Source organism: Setaria italica, chromosome II (genome assembly GCF_000263155.2).
Source record: "Setaria italica strain Yugu1 chromosome II, Setaria_italica_v2.0, whole genome shotgun sequence".
Lineage (NCBI taxonomy): Eukaryota > Viridiplantae > Streptophyta > Magnoliopsida > Poales > Poaceae > Setaria > Setaria italica.
Genome location: NC_028451.1, coordinates 3,920,484 through 3,946,149, shown reverse-complemented (window position 1 = coordinate 3,946,149; position 25,666 = coordinate 3,920,484). Strand labels below are relative to the sequence as shown.

Sequence of the window (25,666 nt, the reverse complement as noted above, 5' to 3'; positions counted from 1 at the left end):
ATATTTCCATGATAGAAAAAAAGTGAAAGAAAAGGTAATGTAAGAGGCTACTAATGCCGACTAATGCACGTTTCTCTTCATAGTGCAAGCAAATCAGCCATAGAATCTGCGTGTTGAGACTTGCATTTGCCTTTTCTTTTCAGTTCAGCCTTCGGGCCATTTTGTCAATACGTGGAGACCGAGCAATGTTTGGTCAAGTCTCTCTTCCATATGGGCTCTGCTCGCTTGAGCTATTGTTGCAGCTGTAGCTGCATCCTACCTATACAAAAGTACTGTAGCATTGAACTAAAAGCAGCAGCAACAGCCGCAGCAGTAGCTGAAACGAACATGCTGATGATTGCCCTCTCCTTGATCTCTGCGACTGAAGACTATATTATGTTGCACGTCAGCCCTACACACAAAACGCGGCCGAATTCTTTGCCATTTTTGCTGACATGGAGTGCCACGCGAGCATGCCACAGTGGCGGAGGCACGCGAAAAGACCACACGCTGCCCCCACCTTGACTCCACTGCACCGTGCTCGCCGTGCCATTTTTCATGACTCCACTGTGCCTGTGCCGTGCGCGCCGACGGCGACGTCGTGGTGTTCGAGTTGGGCACGGTGGCTGGGAGGCGGCCGCGACGGTCTCCATCGTGGAGATACTGCAGCGACCTTGGCAATCGCTGACCGACTCCGACGACGAGAGCAGAAGCACACACGGGAGCCATCACTGCCGCGGCGAACAGGAGGTTTTTGGATTCCACGCGACGACGACGTGCGGCTGCTGTCGTTCCAGGGCGCGGAGGTGGAGGTGGTGCTGCTGGCCGGCAGGCTCGTGGTGGCGTTCGAAGCGGCGACGGGGCGGCGGCGCGAGGCCGTCCTGCCGGATCACCCGGCGGGGGCTGGCACGGACTGGGGCGCCGCAGCGTTCGCCGCGCACACCAACACGCTCGCGCTCGTCGCGCCCGTCGTGCTCATGGAGCCGCCGGACGATCAGGAGGTCGTCGCGTCGTAACTTCTTGAGTGAATTTCCAGCGGCTCACCGTGGCGTTCGCTTTGCTGATGATAAGATCTTAGGGAATAATCAAGCTTGTGCTTGTGCATGATTTCGTTGGAGAAATCAGCTGTCTGAGCTGCTAGTTGTACATAATCAATCCGAACCTGCTTGTTCTATATGTGTGGGACATTTTTGGCCGGGGCGGCGGCGCACATCCACGGCCACCGGCAGTGGGCGGCGCCGCTGCTCGCGTCGGTCCTCCTCTCCTCGCTCCTCATCTCCGCGTCTCTCTTCTTCTCCTCCTCCCGCGCGCTGCTCCTCTCCTTCTCGCCGCTACCCTCCGCGACCTCCGATGCCAAGCTCCACCAGCAGATGCGGGCCGAGGACCGCCCGCCGCGGGGCGCCGTGCCCAGGATCGCCTACCTCGTCTCCAGCTCCGCCGGGGACGGCGCCGCGCTGCCACGGACGCTCAGGGCGCGAGGGGAGTCCAAGCTCGAGGAGGCTGGGGAAGACGACGTTGCCGCGGCGGAGGGCCTTGGTGCTGCCGGCGAAGTCGTCCCAGAGGCCGAGGTAGAGCCGGCGGAGGGAGGCGACGCGGAGGACGTTGGCGGGGAGGTCCGCGCTGATGGGCCAGGGGCGGCACACGAGGACAAGGTCGTCGACGCCCTTTGCGGCGAGGACGCGGAACCAGTCGCGCGCGAGGTGGTCGCCGCCGCGGACCGCGGCGTAGTTGCAGACGCGGGTGAGACGGACGCAACGGAAGGGGCCTGGGTGCGCGTCGAGGATGCGGAAGACGGCATCGTCGAGGACGAGCGGCGCGGCGGCCCAGACGCGGCGCCAGCGCGGCGGTGCGCACGGCGTCATTGGCGGGGATAAGGCGGGGGGCTCCATGGTCATTTTGCGTGCCTCCGCCACGCTGGCATGCTCACGTGCCACTCCAACTCAGCAAAAATGTAAAAAATTCGGATGGCAAATTCGGGTGCGTTTTCGTAAGGATGGTTTTTGAATGCTCACCTCGATAGCAAAAAGTTTAATAACTCTAAAAATGGTGATGGCTCGGGAGTCAACAGTCATTAGCTGTTTCTTGTTCTCAGCTAGTAGCCGAGTACAAAGACAGAGGAAAACATCGACCGGAACAGTCAGGTTGATTCACAAACAGCTCCAAGGCCATTGATTCTCCCTCTCAATTTAACCCCCAAGATCGGTTGTTCTTAGACCCCGTTTGGCACGACTTTAGCTCCCACTTCTAAGGATGTCGGCTCAAGTTGAGGATCTCGAAGCCGTGGTGATCGTTGCCGTAGTTGCTCAACGTGTAGATCCTTTCCTTCCCTTCTTCCTCCCTGGATCCGATCCGGGCGCCAGCGACGACGGGGATGACGATGGGTTCGCGTCCCTTCCGCCGCATGACGGTGGGCACGGTGGTCGTGGAGCCCGCGTCGGCGTCGTAGAGGTGGGTGCAGCCACTGTCGCCGCTGGTGTGGAGGATCCTGCCGTCGCTGGAACGTGTCGTCCAGGAGCCATGGATTGGCCGTGGCGGGGAACCCTTGCTATCCACCTTCGCGTGTGCCGCTTCTGCACAGACTCTGTCCATGCACTCCACCGTCCAGACTGCTTATCCAACGGATCGGATCAGATTGGAAGTTAGCAGCATTCCAACAGCAGGCAGCCACCGTCCGATCGATCGTGCTTCATTTTTTTTCCCCTGTGCGCGCCATGAATTTACAGTTTATACAAGGACAATATTAACCCCTCACCTCTTTCCTTCTTGGATCGTCCACCAAACCAAACCTCTCTCCTTCTGGATCTGCAGGGACGCTTGGCCGAGAGCCCGAGACGGTGAGACGGTGAGTCCCTTTGAGGCTTTGACGTGCGAGACTCTGCCCACACAACTCAAGAAAGTGGAAACGAACGGTTCGGTTTTTCCTCCCCTCCCACAAATTCGAAAGGAAGCAACAAACCCCCGCCGGCAACTGCTATGTCTCCTCCTCGCGCCCTTCTCTGCGCCGTCCTCCTCCTCGCCACCGCCGGCAGTGCAGGCGGCACGGAGGTCCTCTCAAAGTCCCGCCTGGAGCGCTGCAAGCGCGACTCCGACGCGGGGGGCAGCCTCTCCTGCGCCCAGAAGCTGGTCCTCGACCTCGCCGTCCCCGCCGGCTCCGTAAGGGCTTCCCTACTCTCCCCTCCTCCGCCTCCGCGCCGCGTCCGATGGAGCCGAGCGTTCTGAGTGATTTGGGGGGGTGGTTGCAGAGCGGCGGCGAGGCGTCGCTGGTGACCAAGGTCGTGGACGTGGTGAACGGGACGGAGGCGACGCGGCGCATACGGGATCCCCCCGTCATCACCGTCAGCAAGAGCGCCGTGTCCGCGGTCTACGCCCTCACCTACCTTATGGTAAGCCCTTTGTTCATGCTCTCTGTAGCAGGTGTCGTCGAGTTCTGAGTTCTGACGACAACGTTGTGGGTAACGATTACTCCGTTTTTAATAATTTAATTTGTGATCAGTTTTTGGATGTGTGCAGTTTTCTGTGTGGATATGTTTTGGTTTATAATTTAATTTGCGATTAGTTGTGTTGCATTGGTCCCATTTCTTCAGTTCTGGTATTCAGCGAGGTCCTGAATCTATGGCTGTTTCATCAGTCGTTTAACATGTCTGTTCCAAAAATGCATTGATGGTTTTAGATCAACAGGTTCACATCCAGAGAAACGGTCAGATGCCAGGGTGGGCATATGCCAATGTGCTCACAAATGAGTCATTTCCTTTCAGAAATGTTCCTAGATATACATGGGTTCCACAATACCATTCAATAATATGATGCTCTGCCATCACTTCATAGGGACAGGATTCAATATGTTAGTTGTTCCTTGAGTTGCGAACTTGTTATAACACTCCATTTGTTAGTGAAATTTCCATGTGCGGTTTTGGTTCAGACTACAGTGAATTCTCTTACCGTTTCTCAAATCATTCTGATTCCTAATGTTACTTGAGCCATTTCTTATCTGTTCACCTCTCAGGATGTTGTTTACAAACCTGAGGAACACTTTGTCGAGACACGCAAATGCGAACCGTATGCTGGTTCTAATGTTGTTGGAGAATGTGAAAGGTAACATATTTCGTGGTCCCTATTTGGACTTCATCATTGCCTCTCATTTTTCCAGTTAGTAGATAATCAAATTGCATTTATTTTCATTTTATTAAGCACAATTTCATAAAATTCTAAAAGTCTTTGACGGTCTCACTATTGCTAAAAAGGATGTGTGCCTTTTTGGATCCTTGTACTCTGATGGTCCTATCTGTGGACTCTTTCACAGGACTTTATTTGGCATTTTTTTATGTTGTACCAATGGTATTTCTTTCCATGACTATGGTTAGGTTATGGCATGAGAATGGCACTGTAATTGAGCACACAGAGGTGAGAAATATTTTACCAATGTGCTTCTTGTTGTTTCCATATATTCATATGTGCTAGTAATATAATATTAAACCTCCTATTCTGCACGGTTGATTATATCCTTCGATCCTTACTCAAAATTCAACTCTGAATTTAGCAACCATGTTTTTCCATGTGCCCATGTCAGCAAGCTCTAAAATTGAATGCTAACCATCAGATACTTAATATTCAAAAGAGATTATTGTTAGGCATATTTTGGTTTAAATGATAAATTTAGTTAAAACATCATATTTTCATGAAAAGAAAAACATGTTTCCATTACACCCTTTAACAAACCATAAATAGTCTAGAATTGCTGATTGGCAGAAGGCATTGTTTAAGTGGGAGATATGCTATCAATAACCAAAACAAAGTCACATTATGGACATGCCTTGTTTGTCTATTTACTTCTATATATGCATATATAATTTATAATGTCCTTACGCTCACCTTTTCCTCAATTGTGGCTTGCACTAGCCTGTTTGCTGTCCCTGTGGGCCTAATCAACGTGCACCAACATCATGTGGAAACTTTTGTAAGTTTAGAAATAATTCTTATGCCATATGTTGTTTCTTCAGTACACTACCTAGCACTTTGTTCACACTCATCTACTTTGTAGTTGATAAACTAGTCAAAGGAAAACGTAATACAGCTCACTGTCTACGATTTCCTGGTGACAGGTACAAGTTAACTCTGAAATACAAGTTATTGCCTTTGACAATTGGACTTGGCTGTGAATTTTCTGAACTTGACTGCTGGCTGATATTCTTAGTTATACAATGTATAATCTGTTATGTTAAGTAGGCATGATCTTATTTGTTGTTGACATTTCTATCATCACTGAATTATTTGTTTCAGTTCTTAAAAAATAAAATAAGTATTCTTTTTCATGTACGGAAACTTAGTTTTAGTTCTTTTGAAATAGGGGAATAGTTCCTCATTTCAAGCTTACAAACTTTTCTACAAACCCATGGGTATCCTTTATTTGTTCAGGTCCAGTTCGAGACAATAAGTGGCTATTATTGTATCTTACGAACAGGTCCCATGTTTGGGGAATTGGACCATGGTCACTTGGGTTCAGCATCAGAGTACAAGTGAAGAAAGGATCTTCTGTAACAGTAGGACTTCAAATTCTGCATTCAGAGTTCCAACTAGTGCTATTGATAATTCTTGAATACATTACCAGATGAATGCTCATGCCAATTCTTTATTAAACATTCATATCCATGACCTGGACAAAGGAAGATTGTTAAAATAATTTTTCTTTTTTATGGTCTGCAATTGATTTTGGGTATGTCACTCACTTCAGAGATGTTTTTCCCCCAATTGCACTGCAGGAGGTTGTTGTTGGACCGGAGAATAGAACTGTCATTTCTAGTGACAACTTTCTCAAAGTTAATCTTGTTGGTGACTATGCTGGTTATACAAGTATCCCAACATTTGAGGACGTATACCTTGTGACTCCACGGAAGGTACATCACCAAATTATGATGGATATCCTGACACAATCTACTGATTTGCAATATTATTCTATTATGTGAGAGTAAACATTTTATTAATGTGCTATGTTGAAGGGCGCTGGAAGTGGTCAACCGCAAGACCTTGGTGATGAACATATCAAGTGGATGCTATTGGAGAGAGTTCGTTTTGGTCCTGAATGCAACCAGATAGGTGTTGGTTATAAGGCTTTCCAAAACCAACCTAGTTTCTGTTCATCACCAGTTTCGAGCTGCTTGAACGAACAGCTTTGGAACTTTTGGGAGGTAATTATAGAATTAATGTAAGCAGCCCCTGGGTTTTTCTTGATCTTATGGAACAACACAAGTGAAATATTAGCCTTATTGGCCACCATTGGTAATGGAAAATTCAATGTCGAAAAAGGACGATACTGAACTTCTCACCTTAATGTATCCTGAATCATATTTTAAATTCAAACTGTTTCTGTTTTAATTCATTTAATTCCTGTGAGATCAACATAGCAGTTTAAGTTTCAAGTGCCTACTTATTAATCAGTTATATGCCTTTTTGACTCAAATTACTCACTATATGCTTGATTGAATCTTGAAAGATTTTCACCATTTGTTTCAGAGTGACAAAAGCCGGATAGACAGTAATCAAGTGCCCCTATATATTGTGGAGGGAAGGTTTCAAAGGATCAATCAACATCCAGTTATATTTCCGTAACTTGTCTTAGTCCACATTTTGACAATGCTGAATAAAGCTTCTGATACATCCCCTACAGAATGCAGGTGCTCATAGTTTTTCCGTGGGAGTCACAGAAGCTTTGTCTTCCAATTTACTGCTAGAGCTGAGTGCTGATGATATAGAATACTCCTATCAGAGGTAGTAATGATATTTACTCATTTCAATTTAATGATTACAGCCAGGTTTATATTGGCAGACCACAACTCCACTTTTAAAATCAGATGCTGTTATGGCAGGTGGGCTGGCAACAGGCCTAGGCCCACGAGTACTGTAGCTCATGAACAGTACCCCGATGGAAATAAGATTGGTTTGTTAGCAGGTCATTAGAGAAAAGGTTGTTAAAGAGATAAGGTTGTTTAGATTAGATTGAGTCTGTTAGATGGTTGGCTATATAAGCACAGCCACACCATCCATTGTAATCAAGGAAGAAGTAGAGGATTAATCTCAGAGCCTCCAGCGTGAGGGTGAGATCCCATCTACTACCTTCCCTATCTTAGTAAAGTAACCATATCAGATGCTATCCAAATGACCATCCCTCCAATTAAATGTACGTAACATCACGCTTGACAACATAGTAGAAAAACAAATGTGCAACTCTATGTTTCATCTCTAGTCCTGCACATGTACATTTTTATGTTATCTAATTCAAGAGAAATGTCTAATGTGTTGCATTTCCATATCAGGAGTCCAGGGAAGATCATGGGCATCGACGTGGCAACATTTGAAGCATTGAGTCAAGTTGGTACCGCAAAGGTTACAACAATGAATATTGGCAAACTGGAGGCTTCATATAGATTGACAGTATGCATCTACTTATAGATCCTTGATGTTATGTTGCTAACTAATTTTCTCCATTTTACTAGAATTTTTAAGGACCAAAAATCTTGCAGTATTAGCTGTGCACCATGCCAGTGGTAGTTGATTCTTTTTATGGTTTAGTGGTGTAAAGATTCTAGTGGTTCCTTTGTTGAGTGTGATCTAGTCTTCTATATAATTCGGGTTCAAAGTTTTTAGCTGAGCTCATCTGCAAACACTGACTTTATTTTTCTTGGAACTTAACTTGGTTTGTTTATCTGTAGTTCAACTGCTTAAGTGGCATCAGTAAGTTGGAGGTAATATTCGATATCATCTACATATTTGGTGTTTCTGAGCATTATTTGTCATCAGACCTATACTATTTTGTTTGCTCCAAATTTTACTTACATGCAGACCCACTTTTATGTGGTCATAATTTCTTGAACTTGTTATTAGTCAATCAAGTGCAACACTCTTGTAGTGTAGTGGTAAGCTCCCCAGTTGAGAGAGACACCAACCAGGGTTGAAATCCTGGTGGTAGCAAAAAATAAACCTTGCTAGCAACACTAAAAAAATAGTGGTAGGGCATAGCCCTTTGGCACCTGTGGTTGGTTTGGGCTCTCCTGCCGGGGTAGTTGGAGTGACCGTCAACCCAGCGGGTCATGATTGGCCCTGGTTATGGTGCAACCGGTGTTCGAGGGTTTTCTCAGCCAGCTTGGCTGAGATTCCTTAGTGCAATGCTGGGGACGGCCTTCCCCAGCAAGTCGAGTTTTTTTATTAGTCAATCAAATAAATGTAGAATACCATTTTTATAATCAATGAAGTACTTAGCTAATATTCTTGATAATTAAATTATTTTTTGAGAGAAATATCTGAACATTCTATTCCTACTATATATAATTTTTACACTGATTTTAACTGTTAATTATCCTTGAGCATAATTTCCTGCTCTGTTTATCTTCTGACTGGATGCTTTCTCCTGAAATTTGCCTGGTGACATTTTCAGGAGCAGTACTATGTCATGAAACCTGGTGAAGTGTTTATCAAATCATTTGACTTGCATTCATCATCAAATGAAGCAGAAAAATATCAATGTGCAGGTGGGCTAATGCTAGAAATTGTAGTAGAGCTTAGCATCCTTTGCTTTGTAAATGTTCCCGTGTTAGGACTTAAGCTGACATTCAGTTATGCTTCATTTCAGCAATTCTGAAGGCATCGGATTTTACTGAAGTTGACAGAGTAGAATGCCAATTCTCTACTACAGCTACAGTTTTTAATAATGGAACACAGGTTCTGAAAAGTTTGTGCTTTCTTACTGATTATCCGAATTAATTAGCTTTGTTTGCACAAAGGGCGGCGATCCCAAATTGCAACCAATGTTAAATGTCAACCTATATGCTCCTTTAGGCTAAAAAAGAACTCAAATGATTTACATCATCATGTTGCTTAAAATCATTATCTATGAATAAGCAACCTGACAAGGAAGGATATCGGTGTTTATCGCAAAATTCCATGTTTACTTCTCTTGCCTTCAAAACTTTGTAGATTGGTTCAACGAATGACCACAAGGAGGAGGGTGGCATCTGGGGTCTCTTGGAAGCAATTAGAACTTTTTGCTTCAACTTCTGGGATTTCGTGACAAATTTCTTGACTGGCAAATCGTGCAGGTACTTCTTGGATCCCTTCTAGTTTCGTCATTTTCCCTGACAGGTTTCTTGTCGCTTCCAATCAATTCTTACGAATGGGAAATATTTAGTTTTGTTGCATTTCCTGATTCCTAATATTTAATATTCAATGATGTCATCGGGAGCAGCTGGACCAAATGTTCGAGCCTTTTCGACATCGGCTGCCATTTCCAGTATATCTGCATCGGCTGGGTCATCATCATCTGCCTGGTAGTTGCAATGCTACCCATAGGTACGTACGCTAATTTTCACTATTATTTCAATGCCGAACTCTTGAACCCCATACATTTGCCAATGCTCAGCAAACGGAATTTTCTCCATGTGGTTTGCAGGCGCAGTGGTCCTGTGGCTTCTTCATCAGAAAGGCTTCTTCGACCCGGTGTACGACTGGTGGGAGGACCTGCTGGGGCTGGAGCCACACGGTCGCGCGCACCTGAGGCACAGGAAAGGCCACCGCCGCCGCCACCACCACCACCACCGGCACTCGCACCACCACGGCGACTACCACCAGCACCGGCATCACCACGTGCACCTCCAGAGGCACCATCACGTGCTGCTGCACAGGCACGGCGTGGAGCAGCCCGAGGCGGCAGCAGAAGAAGGCCACAGGCGGCACAGGCACGACCCGACGCTCGGTGTCCAGCACAGGGGTGGAGCTGGGCACAAGCACGGGCACGGCAAGGCGGTGGCCGCGGCGGTGCATTTTGACGGGCCGAGCCGGTTGCGAGAGATGGAGGACGCCGTGGAGTTCAGGGAGTGGAGGCGGGATGAGGTGAGGCACGCGGAGCATGGGATGCACGGACATGACCGCCGCCAGTACTCCCGGTTCTGACGGCCGTGTTTGACTGACGTATGTAATTTAGGATTATTGCCTGACGATCTCGTTTGTAGGCTGTAACAACCCAAAAATTGAACTGTCATTAATTATGTATAGTTCATAAGATATTTGAATTCATTGCTTTTATGATTGGTTGTCTATGAATTAATAGATTGTGCTTTTAAGCAAAATACGCTTTTTATGTTAGAACGCGTAAAAGGTGTAAATGTTGATCGGGTATTTTAAGAACAGATAAAAGTTAACTTTTTGATCCATAGCTCATATAGAAAATCGGTGATTGTGGATGTGTAGATCTCTTCGAAAGCAATCCGTTTGACTAATCATATGTAGTATTTGGAGTTAACATCATGAAATTTTGAGCAACCGAAGAATGAAGAGACGAGATGAATTAAGGAAAATTCCTGTCACCAAAATTTAATAATTTTTTGTTGCATATTTTAGGAGATATGATTTTTTTTATATGTTGGTGTCAGGGCTATTAGGCAGATTCAGAAGTACTTTTTGAGTGGTGTTTAAGGTGACCTTAGAGGATTGATAAAATTATAGTTTTGCTACCGAAGTTGTATCTTATTCTCTTAAATTTCCATATACATACATACATACATACATACATACATACATACATACATACATACATATTTGGTACCTAATCTGCTGTACAAAAATTGATACATAAAAGATAAGCATTGCTGCTCTTCATTGATGATGGTGATAAGGAATGTAGCTTGTTTGTTCTCATTCATATTGGGGTTTTGGACATATGAACACTTTATGTTTCTATATGAGAATGAATTTGGGGTTGTTGCGCTGATATACATAAGTGGTTTAGCAGGTGGGGTTGCTACGCGGCATGTAAGTCTACATGGTCGGTAAAGGAAAGTGAACATAACTGTTGCATTGCTACAACTTTAACATGTTATTTTTACTACCTCCACTTATAAAATGCATTGCACATATCTATATGTGGTATTCTGAAATATTATACATGATGTTTACAAGTATGTGAAGAGTATGAATATGTCATTCTAATATAGCTATATAGTGGGTATATAGTTTTCTTCTTTAACATGGGTGAATGGATGAATGGATTATTCAATGGATGAGGGGTTATGAAAAATATGGTTGAGGCTGAAAGTATATTTTATATATGGCGTATACTTGGTGATTTATCTTCTGATATCTTTTTTCCCTACCATACTGAAGTCTATGGAATCCTTAGTGGTTTGATAGTTGATGGACCTGTTGTAGAGGTATGTTGATCTTGGTGTGGCATTTACACTACTTCATGTCTCCTAGTGCTAATATATTTAGGTTATGAGTAAGGTCGGAAGTAGTTTCCTACTAGTTTTGACGAATGTGTTCAAACATAAGGATGAAATTTTGGGTTGAGTAGCTCTATCTCAAAAGCTCCTTTTTAATGTGATATGCCTTGGACTTCGATTATGAAATATGCCTTGGATGAAGTATAAGGATGAAATATGTCTTGGACTTAGATTACTCCGTATTTAAATTGTTAATGATTAAATGATATCATATATATGTTAGGGGGAACCTATAGATAGCATGGTATAAATAACTATTTTGTTAATACTTGGCATATATGAAATTGTCATTCAATCATGGTTGATACTATTTATGTCAAAGAAACCAATTTATGTATCTCTTTATATTTGTTATCATGGCTTGTTCTCTGTTCAGCATGGAGTATGTGGTATTTGGATTTTGGAGATGGCATTTATCTTGTGGCATTGCATCACATTGCATTGCATGGCATTTGGAGTTATGTCGCGAACCTATGGTTGCAATCGTACCGGTACAACATCATTTATTGGGTATAACGATGCAACTTCATACCTTGTTGGGTGTGAAGGTAGGAGTTCATGTGCATATGCATATAGCATCGTCTAATTGGTATAACGATGCAACTTCATACCTATGAAGGCAAAAGTTTCATGTGCATTGATATTTATTTCTAGATGGTTTGAATGTTGGATGTGATGAAGTTACAATGTGATATACAATGATAAATTATGCTCTTATGTTGACATGCACTATGGTACGGCATATGGGATTTTAGATACATGGTATGTGTGCTTTTGCATTCACATCCTTTGTTTTACCTATATTTGATATTGGATTGACATAGTTATATTGAAGCAAATATGATAAGGGATTCCTCTTGGTGGTCATGTGTGTGTGTGATATGGCTTGTGTGATTATGGAGATATTATGTGTGTTGTTGCCTTGCATTCCAAGGAACTTCAATTATATTGCAAATGATATTCCATTATTGTTACGGTATACGTTCTGCACTTATGCTACCTTTATTTCTAGTTGTTAGGGAGACCTATATGCTATGGGTTTTTGCAGGCTGCTAACCATAATTCTACATGGATCTTATATTATTTCTTATGGTAGCTTGTACAAACTAATGTTTGTTTTGTCTTGCCTTAATCACCTAATTCTTGGTATATCAAGTAGATTGGTAGAGTTGTATTTCTAATACTTGTTACTTTATCAAATGATTGGTTAATCTATTGTGGTTTAAATAGCTTGTTAAAGTAGTTCGCTTTTTCAATCTCACCCTTGTTTTTCCTCCCCAGGTTGTCCTTTGAAGCTAGCATGGAGGGAATGGGTTAGTTGCACATCATACACTTTCACATGATCTAATATAATGCTAAGATTTCATTCTTCCAAGTTCGTGAGATGTTTAGGGTATACTTATTTCATGTATGCTAAATATTTTATCTATCTATTGTTGCTTCCACATTGTGCTTGTTTCAAGGTATATGATGTCGAAATTTTCTATTTCGGCACTTTGTAGTGTAGTTGTGTAGCATACTAGGGTTGTATGACAATATTGCTCACCACTATGACAATGACAAAAGAAACAGATCAGTGACGTGAAGTAGTATGGAAGGCATGGCGAGGCCCCCGCGCGTGGTGTTTCTTTGAGGCGACGATAGTGAGGTGGAATCCAACAGCGGATGTGGCGAGACCCCCACGCGTTGTGTTATCGCGATGGCGACTGCGAGGCAGCCTGCAAGAGATCCGGATTTGGTGGTTTCACTCTATCAGGTGGACTGTGGTGTTGCAGCGGCACTACAGTGGAGTGCCCCGCATGGCGATGGCCTTCTCGGTACGGTGCATTCTACTTCTATCGGTTCCCTATCGACACTGGACCACGCCTGGAGGTTTTGGCAATTATGAGCATGGATGTTGGTGGGTACCGCCATGGCGATCGGAGTGGTGAGGCTACATTGATGTCCCAATCCAACCGATATGGTGTGGCAGATTTTGAGTTGAGTGGCTAACCGCGTTGATGTCCCAATCCAACCGGACAAGTTTGTTTTGTTTTTCTTTTCTTTCCATTTTCTTGTATCTTTCCCGTCTAGAACTCCTTTTTTTCAATATAATCGGTGCTTCGTTAAAAAAAATGTCTAAACGTTACAGCTGTTTTACTAAACCAGCACCCTATGACGTGTCTAGACTTGCCCCTTGCCAAGAAAATATACACTAAAGCTGCCATTATTAATCGCAACATCATCCAATAACTTCTAATTTCACAACTGTTTCTTTAGAACATGACACAATTGAGATGGCAAAAAAAAACTATTCTTCAAGATAACGCTTTCTACTGATACATTTATGAGCATGGATTAGGGTGTCAATAAATACAGTAGTTGTAGACCTAAATGCTCATAACAAGGTCATTTAGAGATCATAGAATGAATCAAACAATTATATGATCCAGTTTGTGAAACACCAATAATCTAGCCCTAGGAGGTCTAATCCAGATCAGCAACTAGCTCAGAGGTACATGCATACTCCTGCAATCTATACGTCCCGTCCAACAGATCGACTAATGCTCGATCATTCAGAGCACCCACCCAATCCTTTCATCTTCACTTTCTTTTTTTTTCTTTCTAGAATACGCAGGAGAACTACGTATCATTCAATTAAGAGGAAGGTAAACTAATGTTTGTACAACACGGGCCATTAACCGGGCACTCGCACATGGTAGGGGAATTAGACAGCGAGATTACATTTGTTAATAGGGAACGTACCGGCAGAAGTTAAGACCTAGAATTTGCAACGCTAGCTAGCGATCAGGAGGCTTCCAACCAAAAGCTTCCAAGTTTCGGGCACCACTTTGAATCCAGAGCGACGCTTCTTCGACAATGAGCGGCAGGAGCTGTTGCGGTGTTCTAGCAACGTCAGTTGCAAAGGCTCGGCTATTCCTCTCTTTCCATAGCCTCCAGCATACCAGCATGACTGTAGAATCCAAGCCTCTAGCTTTGACGTTGATCATAGTAGCACGGATAGACAGCCACCAATCAATCAAGTTGGAATTTGGAGTGAGGTTCGGTAACTGATTGTTAGTCGTTTGCCCAACCTGAAGCCACACCTGACGGGAGTAGTCGCAATGGATGAATAGGTGATCCACCGTTTCAGCATCTTGCCCACAGAGGTTGCACTCATCAGTGTTCTGCAAGCCATGCCGTTTGCGCCTTGCGGCGGTCCAGATCCTGCCCTTGACCGCGAGGCAAATGAAAAACTTAACTTTCAAAGGTGCCCATGCACGCCACACGGTCCTGAAGATCGGCGAAACAGTGGAGCCACGGAAGAACATATGGTATGCCGATCGGGCGGAGTATGTCCCGCAGGCTTCCCAACGCCACGAGACGACATCCTCGACGCCGGCCTGTAAATGGACAGTAGCAACCGTATGCCAAAGCTGGACATACTGTCTAATGCCGCTGACTATAGCTCGTCCGACAATATCACGAATCCACACCTTGTCTGTTAGGGCTTAGCACAAAGATCTGGTGCCAGGAAGCACGGTGAGGAGTCCCCCAGCCAGTTGTCCTCCTAGAAAAGAGCCGCATTACCATCACCTAGCTGAACTAGGATCAATGCTTGGAAGATACTTCGCAGGTTCTTGTCTCTGTCATAATCAGTGCTTAATTGGATCCATGGGCGCTGCATATCTGTTCTTTTTAGCCACATCCAGCGAAGCCGAAGAGCCTGAGAGGAGATTTTGAGGTCCGGAATCCCCAGGCCACAAAACCTGCATGGCCTGCACGCAGTTGGCCATGAGATGGCACAGTGCCCCCCCCCTGTGCTTTGTTCTTCCCTGCCCAAAGGAATCCTTTTCTGCTCTTATCGATCTCACGCAGCACCCAATCTGGGACGTCAGGCGCAAGAAGTGTATGTGTGCAAACCGAGGACATCACCGATTTGACAATCGTTAGCCTCCCAGCTTTGTTCATGAGCTGTGCCTTCCAACTCGGAATCTTACTAGCAACTTTATCGATCAGGGGTTGGAAGTGGGACTTCTTCAAGCGCCCAACCGTCAAAGGCAATCCAAGGTACTGGATGGGGAAAGTCGCGATCTGTGCGGGAAGAATATCCCGGATTCTGGAAATCTGCTCTTCGGTGCAGCAGATTGGCACCAACTGGCTTTTATGGATGTTTGTCCGGAGACCAAAGACTTGGCCAAAGAAGTCAAGCACAGTTCTGATCGTGATGACGTCTTGGACGTGCGGTGCTGCGAAGATGACAACATCGTCGGCATAGAGTGAACATTGGTGGTGTATGCCACTGTTAGCTGGAGGGGAGAGCACCCCCTGTTGGGCAGCCGTGGCAAGTAGGCGGTGGAGCACCTCCATAACAAGAATGAACAGCATAGGAGAAAGGGGGTCTCCTTGCCGTAATCCTCTAGCTTTGCGGATAGATCTTCCAAGGGTTCCATTGAGGAGGACCCGTGTTGAAGCGGTGGACACGAGGATCGCTATCCAATCTCGCCATTTGCCCCCAAAGCCGCTCGCTTGAAGCATGTGTATAAGAAATAGCCAGGAGATGGTATCAAAGGCCTTCGATATGTCCAATTTGATGAGCAGGCTGGGCTTCCATTTCCTGTGTAGTGTCTTTGCTGCGAGTTCAACGAACTTGAAGTTGTCGTGGATGGAACGATTCTTGATGAACGCGCTCTGGTTAACGTCCACCAACTCGTGCAGTTCGGGCGCAAGTCGATTGGAGAGCAACTTGGCGACCAACTTTGCGAAGCTGTGAACTAGGCTGATTGGGCGGTAGTCAGCCGGCGACACCGCATCCTATCTTTTGGGCATGAGCGTGATGAGAGTGGTGTTTAGATGACCAAATTGGGCACAAGCGCATCGGAAGAACGCATTGAAGCAGGCAATGATGTCGCATTTGATGACCATCCATGTCGCCCGGTAGAGTTCAGCCGTGAACCCGTCCGGGCCCAGGGCACGCTCAGCGGGAAGCTCTTTGATAGTACTCCAGATCTCATGATCGGAGAAGGGAGCATCAAGGTGATTAAGGTCTGCCGCCTAGATGCCCAAGGCAGCAAGGTCCACCATCTCGGTCCCTTCTGGCGAGGTGCCCAGGATGGAGTGGAAGTATCTGTACAGGAGCTCCTCCTTGTCAGAGTGAGTGACCGCGACCACCCCGTCATACTGAAGTCTGGGGATGAACTTCTTCCTAGTTCGATAGCATGCGGTCATATGGAAAAGCTTGGTGTTGGCGTCCCCATCCCGAAGGAACAGTAGCCGTGACCGCTGCTTAGCCATAGTGCGCTCGAGGGATGCCAGCCCGAGGGTTTTATACTTGAGCCGTGTTCTAAGACTCCGCTCCTCAGCAGTCAGTGTGCGTAACTCCTGGGCTCTATCAAGCCAAAGGACTACAGCCTTAGCCACCAACAGTTGGGTGCGGATCTGTCCCACCTTCTTGGAGCTCCAGCTTTGCAAGGATTTAGCTGTGCATTTGAGTTTGTGGTCTAGTCGAACAAAAGGATTAGTGGAGGGACAAGTCGATGACCAAGCTTCCGCAACAACTTCAGTGAAGCCCGGCAGATCAATCCACTAGGGTTCGAAGTGGAACCGGCGTTTAGATGAGAAGTAGGCGTTAGTCGCCAGGTGGAGCGGGCAGTGGTCGGAGGCACCGGAGGAGAGAGCTTGTAGGAACGCGAAGTCATAGTGTGCATCCCAGTCGATGGAGACCAGGACACGGTCAAGCCGCGCCAGAGTCAGTGCTTCTCTCTCGTTGCTCCAAGTATAGCGTCGTCTGTGCAAGTAAACGTCCTTGAGCTGCATATCATTAACAAACCACCTGAACCTTCCGATGTTCCGCTGATTGATGTTGCTCGAGTTCTTGTCCGACGCATTGAGGATGAGGTTGAAGTCACCCCCGATTATCCACATGGCTGCGGTAAGGGGTTGAACAGCACGGAGTTCATCCAAGAACTCGATCTTATCAGCCTCAGGTTGTGGCCCGTATACGGTGGTGAGGCTCCAAGGCGTGTCCTGCGACACAAAGCTAACTGATACAGTAAGGGAAAAACGGCCAACATGTAGGCGGGAACAAGTTGCAACGGAGCTTCTGCAGGCGACAAGGATCCCTCCTCGCGTGCCGTCAGACGGTAGGTAATCAAAGGAGGAGGAAAACTCGCTTTCAAGCATCTCAGCGACAAGAAATGGGGAGAGTACAACCAGTTTTGTTTCCTATAAGCATACAATTGCACCATTTGCCTCAGCTACAAGGTCGCGCAGAGCATCACGCCGGGAACAGGCGTTGAGGCCTCGCACGTTCCAAACGAGCACATTGATGTTGGGAGCTTCCATGATGCACCCGGGCGACAGCGAGGGAGCTCCGAGGGCGCCCAGTGGCTAGACACAGACTTCATCTGCACGACCAGCGATCTGCATAAGTTCGCAGTCAGAAAGTTCATTAGCCAGCAGGAAGATATCGCGGAGTGCGGCAAAATGCTCTGGCTGAACCGTGGAGTGCAGAAACTTGTCAAAATTGCTGGGCGTCATGCACTCGCCCTCCGCATCGTGCGGGAGGATGTCTAACTTTTTCATGGCCAGGATCTCCCCCTTGCGAGATGGCCGAACGGCAACGTTAAGTGGGTTACTAGCGAGGCGGCAGCTTCGATGAGGCGTTGTGGTGGGGGGAGCCGGCGTTGGGCCAGCGGTGGTGGGCCAAGCTGCAAGGGGTAACTGGAGAGAAAGGCGTATGCTGTTGATGAAAGCGGCTGCCTTCTCCCGCGTGGTGGCAGAAGAGCTTGGTTGTGGGGTTGTTGCTGGCGGGGTGCTGTGGAGCGGAGTGCCTGGGTCAGCCGGGGTTGTGTCAATAGAGGCCGGCGACGTGTTGACCTCTGGGGTGGTGGCGTCTGACACGGGCTCACATGGCCACGGACGCGCGCGGTGCGAGCATGTGAGGAAGCGGTGGGGAGGGGCGGCCACAGCACACGGCATCCCCGAGGATTGAGCAGAGTCAGGCGTCGTGTAGGCACACAAGGTGGAGGCCTTAAGGAGCATAGGGTCGACAAGACGCGTGGCCAGGCACATCGACTGTGACAGCACTAGCTCGACTACAAGGTCGTGGGGTGCAGCGCACTGTAGCTGCATCACACGGGTCAGGGAATCACGTGGGCACGCCGCGCGCACGTCGCGTGCGCTGCCACCCAGATTGGGCGGCGGACGAGCCTCGGTCTTCGTGTAGGAAGCACTTCCTATCGGAGGTGAACATCGCATATGCGGTGAGCGCTCGGGTGAGCGTACCTGCTGTCGTTCGAGGGGGGGGAACTCGTCTCCGGCAAGGAAGTTTGAAGTAGCGCCCGCCAGGCTCGTCGAATGCGGTCGCGATGGCAGCGGCGCTGTAGAGGTACCTTCAGTGTTGGAGATTGCCCTAGCCCGGACATCGCCCACCAGACGCGTAGGGCGTGACGACGGCGACGCGGTTGGAACACGCCGCGTACCAGCGCTCGTCCCAGCACCCCCATCCCCGGCCGGGGGGAACGAGCAGGCATCTTCAAAGCCCTGTCGGGTGAAGAAGCCGTGAAGTTGAGGGCCGTAGCGGCCCCTACCCGAAACATCCCGATCCAGGTCACCGTCATGGCCGGAATCTCCATCGCTAGACGGAGGCGACAGGGTCGGTGTGCGAGAACGGAAGTCAGCGACCTGTCGGAGCCTGATGACGACGTCGTAGGAGAGGCCTTTCTTTTGATGTAGATACGAAGGCAAGTTTACCCAAATCTGCTACAAGACAGGGTCATCATATGTGGTTTGCACTTCATGTTCTTCGATCCATAGGTTGCAGCGGCGGGGAATCCGAGAAGGGTCGTCCATCCAAGCTTGCACTTTCAGCTTGGTCATGTCCACACGATCCGGTGAGATGGCCTCAACATGTTCAACCCAACAGCCTGGCGATAGAATTGTTCGAGCGGTACGAGCACTCCAGGCATGAGCCGGGACACCGTCGAGCTCCAGTGTGACACGGTAGAGTAGGGTGCTAGAGCTCGCACGAGCTAGCCGCGTCCAAGGCCGGAGGGTGAAGCGGAGCGTGCCTACGGGCACGATCCCGACCGACATGGCGGCGTCGCGGGCGCGCTGTGTGGTGAAGGAGACGAGGAAGCTCTCGGGCCAGAATTGGCGAATTGAGAAGTTATCCGCACCGGCAACAGGGAGCTCGGCAATGGCACGGCGGAGCCCTTCAATCGGCAAATCGTCGGGTGCGCCGGGAGCAGCAGCGAGCAATGAGAAGCGAAGACGTTCTTCTTCGGCGTCCATGGCGGCATCGCGGGAGAGGAAGCAGGTTACCTCCTCCGGCCGGCAATCAGGATGGCCCGGCGGTGCGTCGGCATCGAACACAACCCGCTCCAATGTGTCGTCAGAACCCCCATCATCACAGCCAGAACCCGACGGCCCCTCCCAGAGCGGAGGCCGTGGCAGGTTCAGATTTGGGGGTGGAGCCTGGCAGGAACCGGTGATCCGCGTGGAATCCCCGGACGAAGATCGCGCAGCCAGGCGGGCGACAGCGTTCGCCGGCGCACGGGGCAGAGGTGCGCGCAGAGCCGGACGAGCGGGCCCGGTGTGGACGCGGGTGGGCATGGGGGGAGGGGTGCGGATGGCCATCGCAGCACCGCGCGGTGTCGGCGGGGATTCCCGGCAAACCCGCACGAAACGACGGCCATCTCCACCACGACCGGAGGGGGTTGAGCTTGCCGGGCTACGAGGGTGCTTGCAGTCCCGAGCGAGGTGCCGGAAGCCAAGACAGCGGAAGCAGCGAATGGGGCGGCGGCAATGTGCAATGAGGTGATCGTACGACAGATAGTTCAGGCACCTACCATTGAGCTCCGGCGGGATGCCCTTCGCACGGGGGCATGGGTCCAGAGCCGCAGCAAACTGACGTTGAGCCAGTCGCTGGCGGCGGCGACGTCTAGACTGGGAGCGCCTGCTCTCAGCCGTTGTCCATCCGTCGGCCACCGGCACCGACGGAGGGGCAGCCGTGAAACCACCACTGACCGAACGCAGCGTGGAGCAGGGCTCGCCGGCCGGCAGGGAGGAGGAACGGCGACCGCAGTATCCCGGCCGCGGCACCCCTCTAGGTGGCAGCCTAGGGTTACGGCAGCGACGCGCGGGGGGTGGCCTGTGGCGACGCAACCAGGAGGGGGGAAGCCAACCCGGCTAAGGCCGGTGGCCTCAGCGGCGGGGAAGGGGACAGCAGGACGTCCTGGTAGGATGGCCGCGCCATCGTCGTCGTCGCCGCTGCTTAGCACCTTCACTCCGGTTAGCACAGCAAACCAATCCTCGTGCGAGTCATCCACATCGAATCCGATCCATTCTTTCTGAATGACTGCGAAGACCCTAGCAATGCAGAACCCGCCGGAGCCGAGGTTCACCAGGTGGCGGCTCATCGTCTCCCAGCTCTTCGTTCGGTGGAGAAGGTAGCGAGTGAAGCGCCGGCTCAGCACGACCTACGATTCCTCCATGGGCGGCGGGGTGAAATCCTCCCAGACGTGCTGCAGCTTCGGTGCCTCGTTCATGGCGGCGATGCCGGAGAGGTCCGTGGCGCAGAGGTGGTTGGGCTTGCCGGGGCAGAAACCGAGCCACGTGTTGAGCTCCGGGACGTACTCGGCTCGGCCGCGGAACGGCTGCGGCCAGTCGCCGGCGTGCCGCTTCTCGCCGCCCGCCGTGTCAAAGCAGTGGGTGACCTCCCAGTCGCACGACGCGCAGATGGCGCGGCCACCGTCGACCACCGTGTAGGATGTGACGCTGGAGGATGACCCGTCGCCGGCGAGCGGCAGCGGGAGAGGCTGCCACGCGCGCGGGTGCTGCTGGCCGAAGTCGAGCACCTGGAAGCTGTTCTCCCGGTTGTTTTTGCAGTCTTCTAATAATCTTATCCCAATCCAACTACCGTATTGTGACTCTCCCAATACGGTAGTTATGTGACTCTCCCAATATGGTAGTTGGATTGAAATGAGATTATTGGAAGACTGCAAAAGCAACTCTAACAGTATTGATGAAAGTGATATTAGGATATCTCTATTTACTAATTAGTTATTGGAAAATATTTATTGGGGACCGCTCGAGATGCTCTTAATTAGTTAGGCCAATTTGGACGGTGGATAAGGATTGCATGGGTTTAAATCACGGCGTGCAGTGGAGTACTAGGGCACGTCATCACCGACACCGAAGGCCGCCGCCGCTCGTCCATCAGCTCCAAGTCCGAAGCCACCCGGCGGCGGCGCGTTCGCCTTTCGTCTCCAAGCGCAGCACCTCTCAAGATCAACCAGATAATCCGCTTGTAATATCATCTTGCCCTTTGAATCCATCCAGTTTTTTGTTTTCTGCAAGTTCGATTTTTGCATCCATATCCATCTGATGATGACCTTCTTCTTCTTGATCTCAATGCCAATCGATCCCTCATCACTAAGATTGGTTTTCATCAGGTTACGCATTCTGCAAGATGAACAGGCGGTTTGTGAATCTGGTGGTAGCAAACTACAGAAGCAAAATGCTCGCCCTACACCGCGTGGACGTCTCCAAGCATCTGTTCTACCCATCCACCGCCGAAGCAGAAGCAGCACACGCCAAGGAGAAGGAGAACAACAATGGCGGCGGCGGCGGTAAGCCAAAGCCACTGAGGATCGAGAGGCTGCGGCGGCTGCCTGCTCCGATAACGGGCTTCGAATCGTCCCCAACCACGAATCCCAATTGGGGCTTCGGCTCGTGGCGCGAAGACATGTTCGTGCTCCTCCACGGCCCCAGCGGCCGCGGCGGCGGCGAGCCCGGCAGGATCCTCCACGCCAACGGCGACGGCCACGTCACTCTCTACGACGCCGACTCGCACTCCGTCATCAGCGTGCCCGACCTCACCGAGCCTAAGGGAGACACACCCATCCCTTTCGCCATTGCCGGCGCCGCCGGGGAAGAAGAAAGCCTCTACGTGATGCGCTCAGTCCCCAAGGAACCGGCGTATAACAATAATAAGTGCTCGCTCAACTTCGAGGTCCTCGACTTCGGCGGCGGCGGCGACAGTAGCCGAAGGAGCTATTGCCTTGGCCACAGAAGCAACCTCCAGTGGCAGCCACTCCCGCCGCCGCCGATGGTCGACGGCAGATTCGCGATCTCCACGGTGCTCGACGGCGGTCGGGTCATCTGCGTGTCCGTGCGGTCGCCGTGTCTGTCGTCCGTCAGAGACGGCGACGGCACCTTCTGCTTCGACACGGCGAGACGGAAATGGTGGCGCTCCGGCGACTGGAGGCTGCCGTTCGAAGGCATGTGCGAGTACGTCCCCGAGCTCGGGACCTGGCTCGGTTTCTCCCCCGTCCACCCCCACCACCTGTGCGCCGCGGACCTCTCCGGCGTCGCCATGGCAGGCTGTCGCGCCGAGGAACCGGCGCTGCAGCACGTCTGGGAGGATTTCAACCCGCCGCCGGTCGAGGAGACGTCGCTCGTGCTGAACAAGCGGTTCCCCGGCATTGTTCACACCACGAGGGTGCACTGGGAGGCGTGCCAGCTTCACCTGGCGAACCTGGGCTCCGGCAGGTTTTGCATTGCCAAAGTCTTCAGAGCCGAGGAGACGATATCACTCAGCTGCTCCTTTGACGAGTTTCCAACAACTAAGGATATTCTTACGGTGCTCATCGGCGTTGAGGTGGTTCGCGGCGGTGAAGGAGGGCTGCGGATGGTCAAGCACAAGTCCAAGCGTTTCAAGTTCCCCGGCAATCGTATCAAGTGGGTGCTCTGAGTAATAATCAGGATATGCAGGGCCGGGGGGATGGAGTAATGATTCTATAGAATTTTTGTAGTGCGTCTTGTGTCAATTACTCATGGAGAAAACATATTCTCTCTTTCGTGTGTTCTTTGTGTGATTGATTGCCTTGTCAACAACACCGTTACCTGAACTTGTGTCAATCATGTATTCTCCAACAAAGTTAGAATGACTTATAATTTGGAATGGAAGGAGTAGCAAAACTTTTTTTTTTCCTGAAAGGGTCAGGAAAAAGTTCAGGATGCCATTCTTGTTTTAGCATTAGGATCTCAACTGTTTTTATTGTGATATGTTTATCGTAGAAGCAGACCTTAAAATTTCTCATTTTGAATTAATTAAATGTCTTAAGCTTCAGTAGGAGTGCCAAACAGGAGCCTCTGCTATTTTTTTTCTTCCCGATCTCCCTCAACTCTTGAATTGTTTGCTCATCAGCTGTCTGCAAGATGAACCGGCGGTTCGTGAATCTTGTGGTGGCAAACTACAGCAGCCGCATGTATTTGCTGCACCGCTTGGACGCTTCCAAGCATCTCTTCTACCCGTCAACAGCCGAAGCACAAACTAACAGCAATCACGAGCATAGACGAGAACAATGGCGGCGGCGACAAGGATAACCTGCTTATTAGGATTGAAAAACTGGAGCAGCTACCTGAGCCGGCAATGCACTTCGAATCTTCCCCGACCACGGACCCCAGGTGGTGGCGGCCGGGGCAGGAGCCAGGAGGACACGTTCGTGCTCCTCCGGAACCCCCGCGGCGGCGAGGCTTGCCGGATCCTCCACGCCAACATGGCGGGCCACGCCACCCTCTACAACGCCGACACGCGCTCCGTCGTCGCCGTGCCCGACCTCGGCGAGCCCAAGGGATTCAAGCCCATCCCCTTCGCCGTCGCCGGCACCAGCGCCGGAGAAGAAAGCCTCTACCTGATGCGCGTCCCCGTGCCGAGGACGCCCCTCATCTTCGAGGTCCTCCGCTTCGACGGTGGGAGCAGTAGCCGCAGCAAGTTGTTGATGGACTTGGACCCCACGAACAGCCTCAGGTGGCACCCTCTCCCGCCGCCGCCGCCCTTGAGCGGCGACGGCTGCCTCGGATCGTCCACGGTGGTCGGGTCATCTGCGTGTCGTCCGTCAGAGACGGCGACGGCACCTTCTGCTTCGACACGGCGAGCCATGAGTGGCGGCACGCCGGCGACTGGAAGCTGCCGTTTCAGGATAGAGCCGAGTACGTCCCCGAGCTCGACACGTGGCTCGGCTTCTCCCCCGACCACCCCCACCACCTGTGCGCCGCGGACCTCTCCGGCGTCGCGTCCATGGCCCCTCCCCAGCTGGCACCGACGCCGCACCACGTCTGGGAAGATTTCAGCCTGCCGCCGACGGAGGAGTCATCGCTTGTGCTAAACGAGGACTTCCCCGGCATCGTCCGCCGCACGACGGTGGTGTGGTGGGCTGAGCAGCTTCACCTGGTGCCCTGGTGAACCTAGGCTCCGGCAGGTTTTGCGTCGCTAAGGTCATCGAAGCCGAGGAGAGAGTATCACTTAGCTGCTCCTTTGATGATCATCGAACACCTAAGGGTCGGCTTACGGTGCTCATCGGCTTCGAGATGATTCGCGGCGGCGAAGGAGGGCTGCGGCTGCGGATGGTCAAGCACAAGTCCAAGCGTTTCATGTTCCCCGGCAATGGTATCAAGTGTGTGCTCTGAATACGAACAAGGAATTCAGGATAGGCAGGGCCGGGGACGGAGTAATTATAAAGAAGAGTACTCTATAAAGAATTTTGGTAACACGTCTTCTACCAATTATATTTAGGGCCCTGTTTGGCTTCAGTAACATCCGTCGCATAATGTTTGGATGCTAATTAGGAGTATTAAATATAGGCTAATTACAAAACTAATTGCACAGATGGAGTGTAATTCGCGAGACGAATCTATTAAGCCTAATTAGTCCATGATTTGACAATGTGGTGCTACAGTAACCATTTGCTAATGATGAATTAATTAGGCTTAATAGATTCATCTCGCGAATTAGCACAGGGTTCTGCAATTAGTTTTATAATTAGCTCATGTTTAGTTCTCCTAATTAGCATCCGAACATCCGATGTGACATTGTTAAAGTTTAGCACAAAATATCCAAACACCCCCTTACTCATGGAAAAAAAGATATTTTCTCTTTTGTGTGTTTTTGTGTGATTAATGTCCTTGTTAACAACACCATTACCATATCCTGAACTTCTGTCAATCAAGACATAGCAAGCTTCATTACACACAGGCACGGTTCAGGATTACATTTCTGTCTTAACACTAGGATGTCAAAAAAAATATCCTTTTTTGAGGTTTTTTTATGGTACGCAGCATACCTCAAAACTTCAAATTTTGAATTAAATGCCTTAAATTTCAGTATGTGTGCCAAACAGTGAAACAGGAGGCCACTGATCCAACAGCAGGAATATAATTTTTTTTCTAAATAGCATTCTATGATTGATCACCTATATTAATTAAATTGATGTCCAAGGTCATACAGTATCTTTGGGACAAATTAGCTATTCTTTGCGCGTTCAATTCGCTATTGTGTCAAAGAATCGTTTGCAGCTCTATTTCATTTTCAAATTTCAAAATAATATCAGCATAACAGGCCTTCAACACTAACTAGGATTCAGCTCTAACAAAGTTCT

At 49.4% G+C, this 25,666-nt stretch overlaps 1 protein-coding gene across 1 annotated transcript; it reads left to right on the top strand.

Moving 5' to 3' along the window:
• Positions 1–2,952: 2,952 nt before the first annotated feature.
• Positions 2,953–10,065, top strand: LOC101771423 (protein HAPLESS 2-A). Its single transcript, XM_022824223.1, has 19 exons — positions 2,953–3,132; positions 3,222–3,362; positions 3,983–4,071; positions 4,341–4,380; positions 4,876–4,933; positions 5,018–5,078; positions 5,438–5,516; positions 5,736–5,870; positions 5,973–6,161; positions 6,487–6,567; positions 6,641–6,741; positions 7,287–7,404; positions 7,683–7,715; positions 8,405–8,498; positions 8,600–8,688; positions 8,944–9,065; positions 9,212–9,315; positions 9,416–9,780; positions 9,820–10,065. Exons 1-19 carry the CDS (start codon positions 2,953–2,955, stop codon positions 9,913–9,915), a joined length of 2,175 nt encoding a protein of 724 aa, XP_022679958.1. The 3' UTR covers positions 9,916–10,065.
• Positions 10,066–25,666: the final 15,601 nt, after the last annotated feature.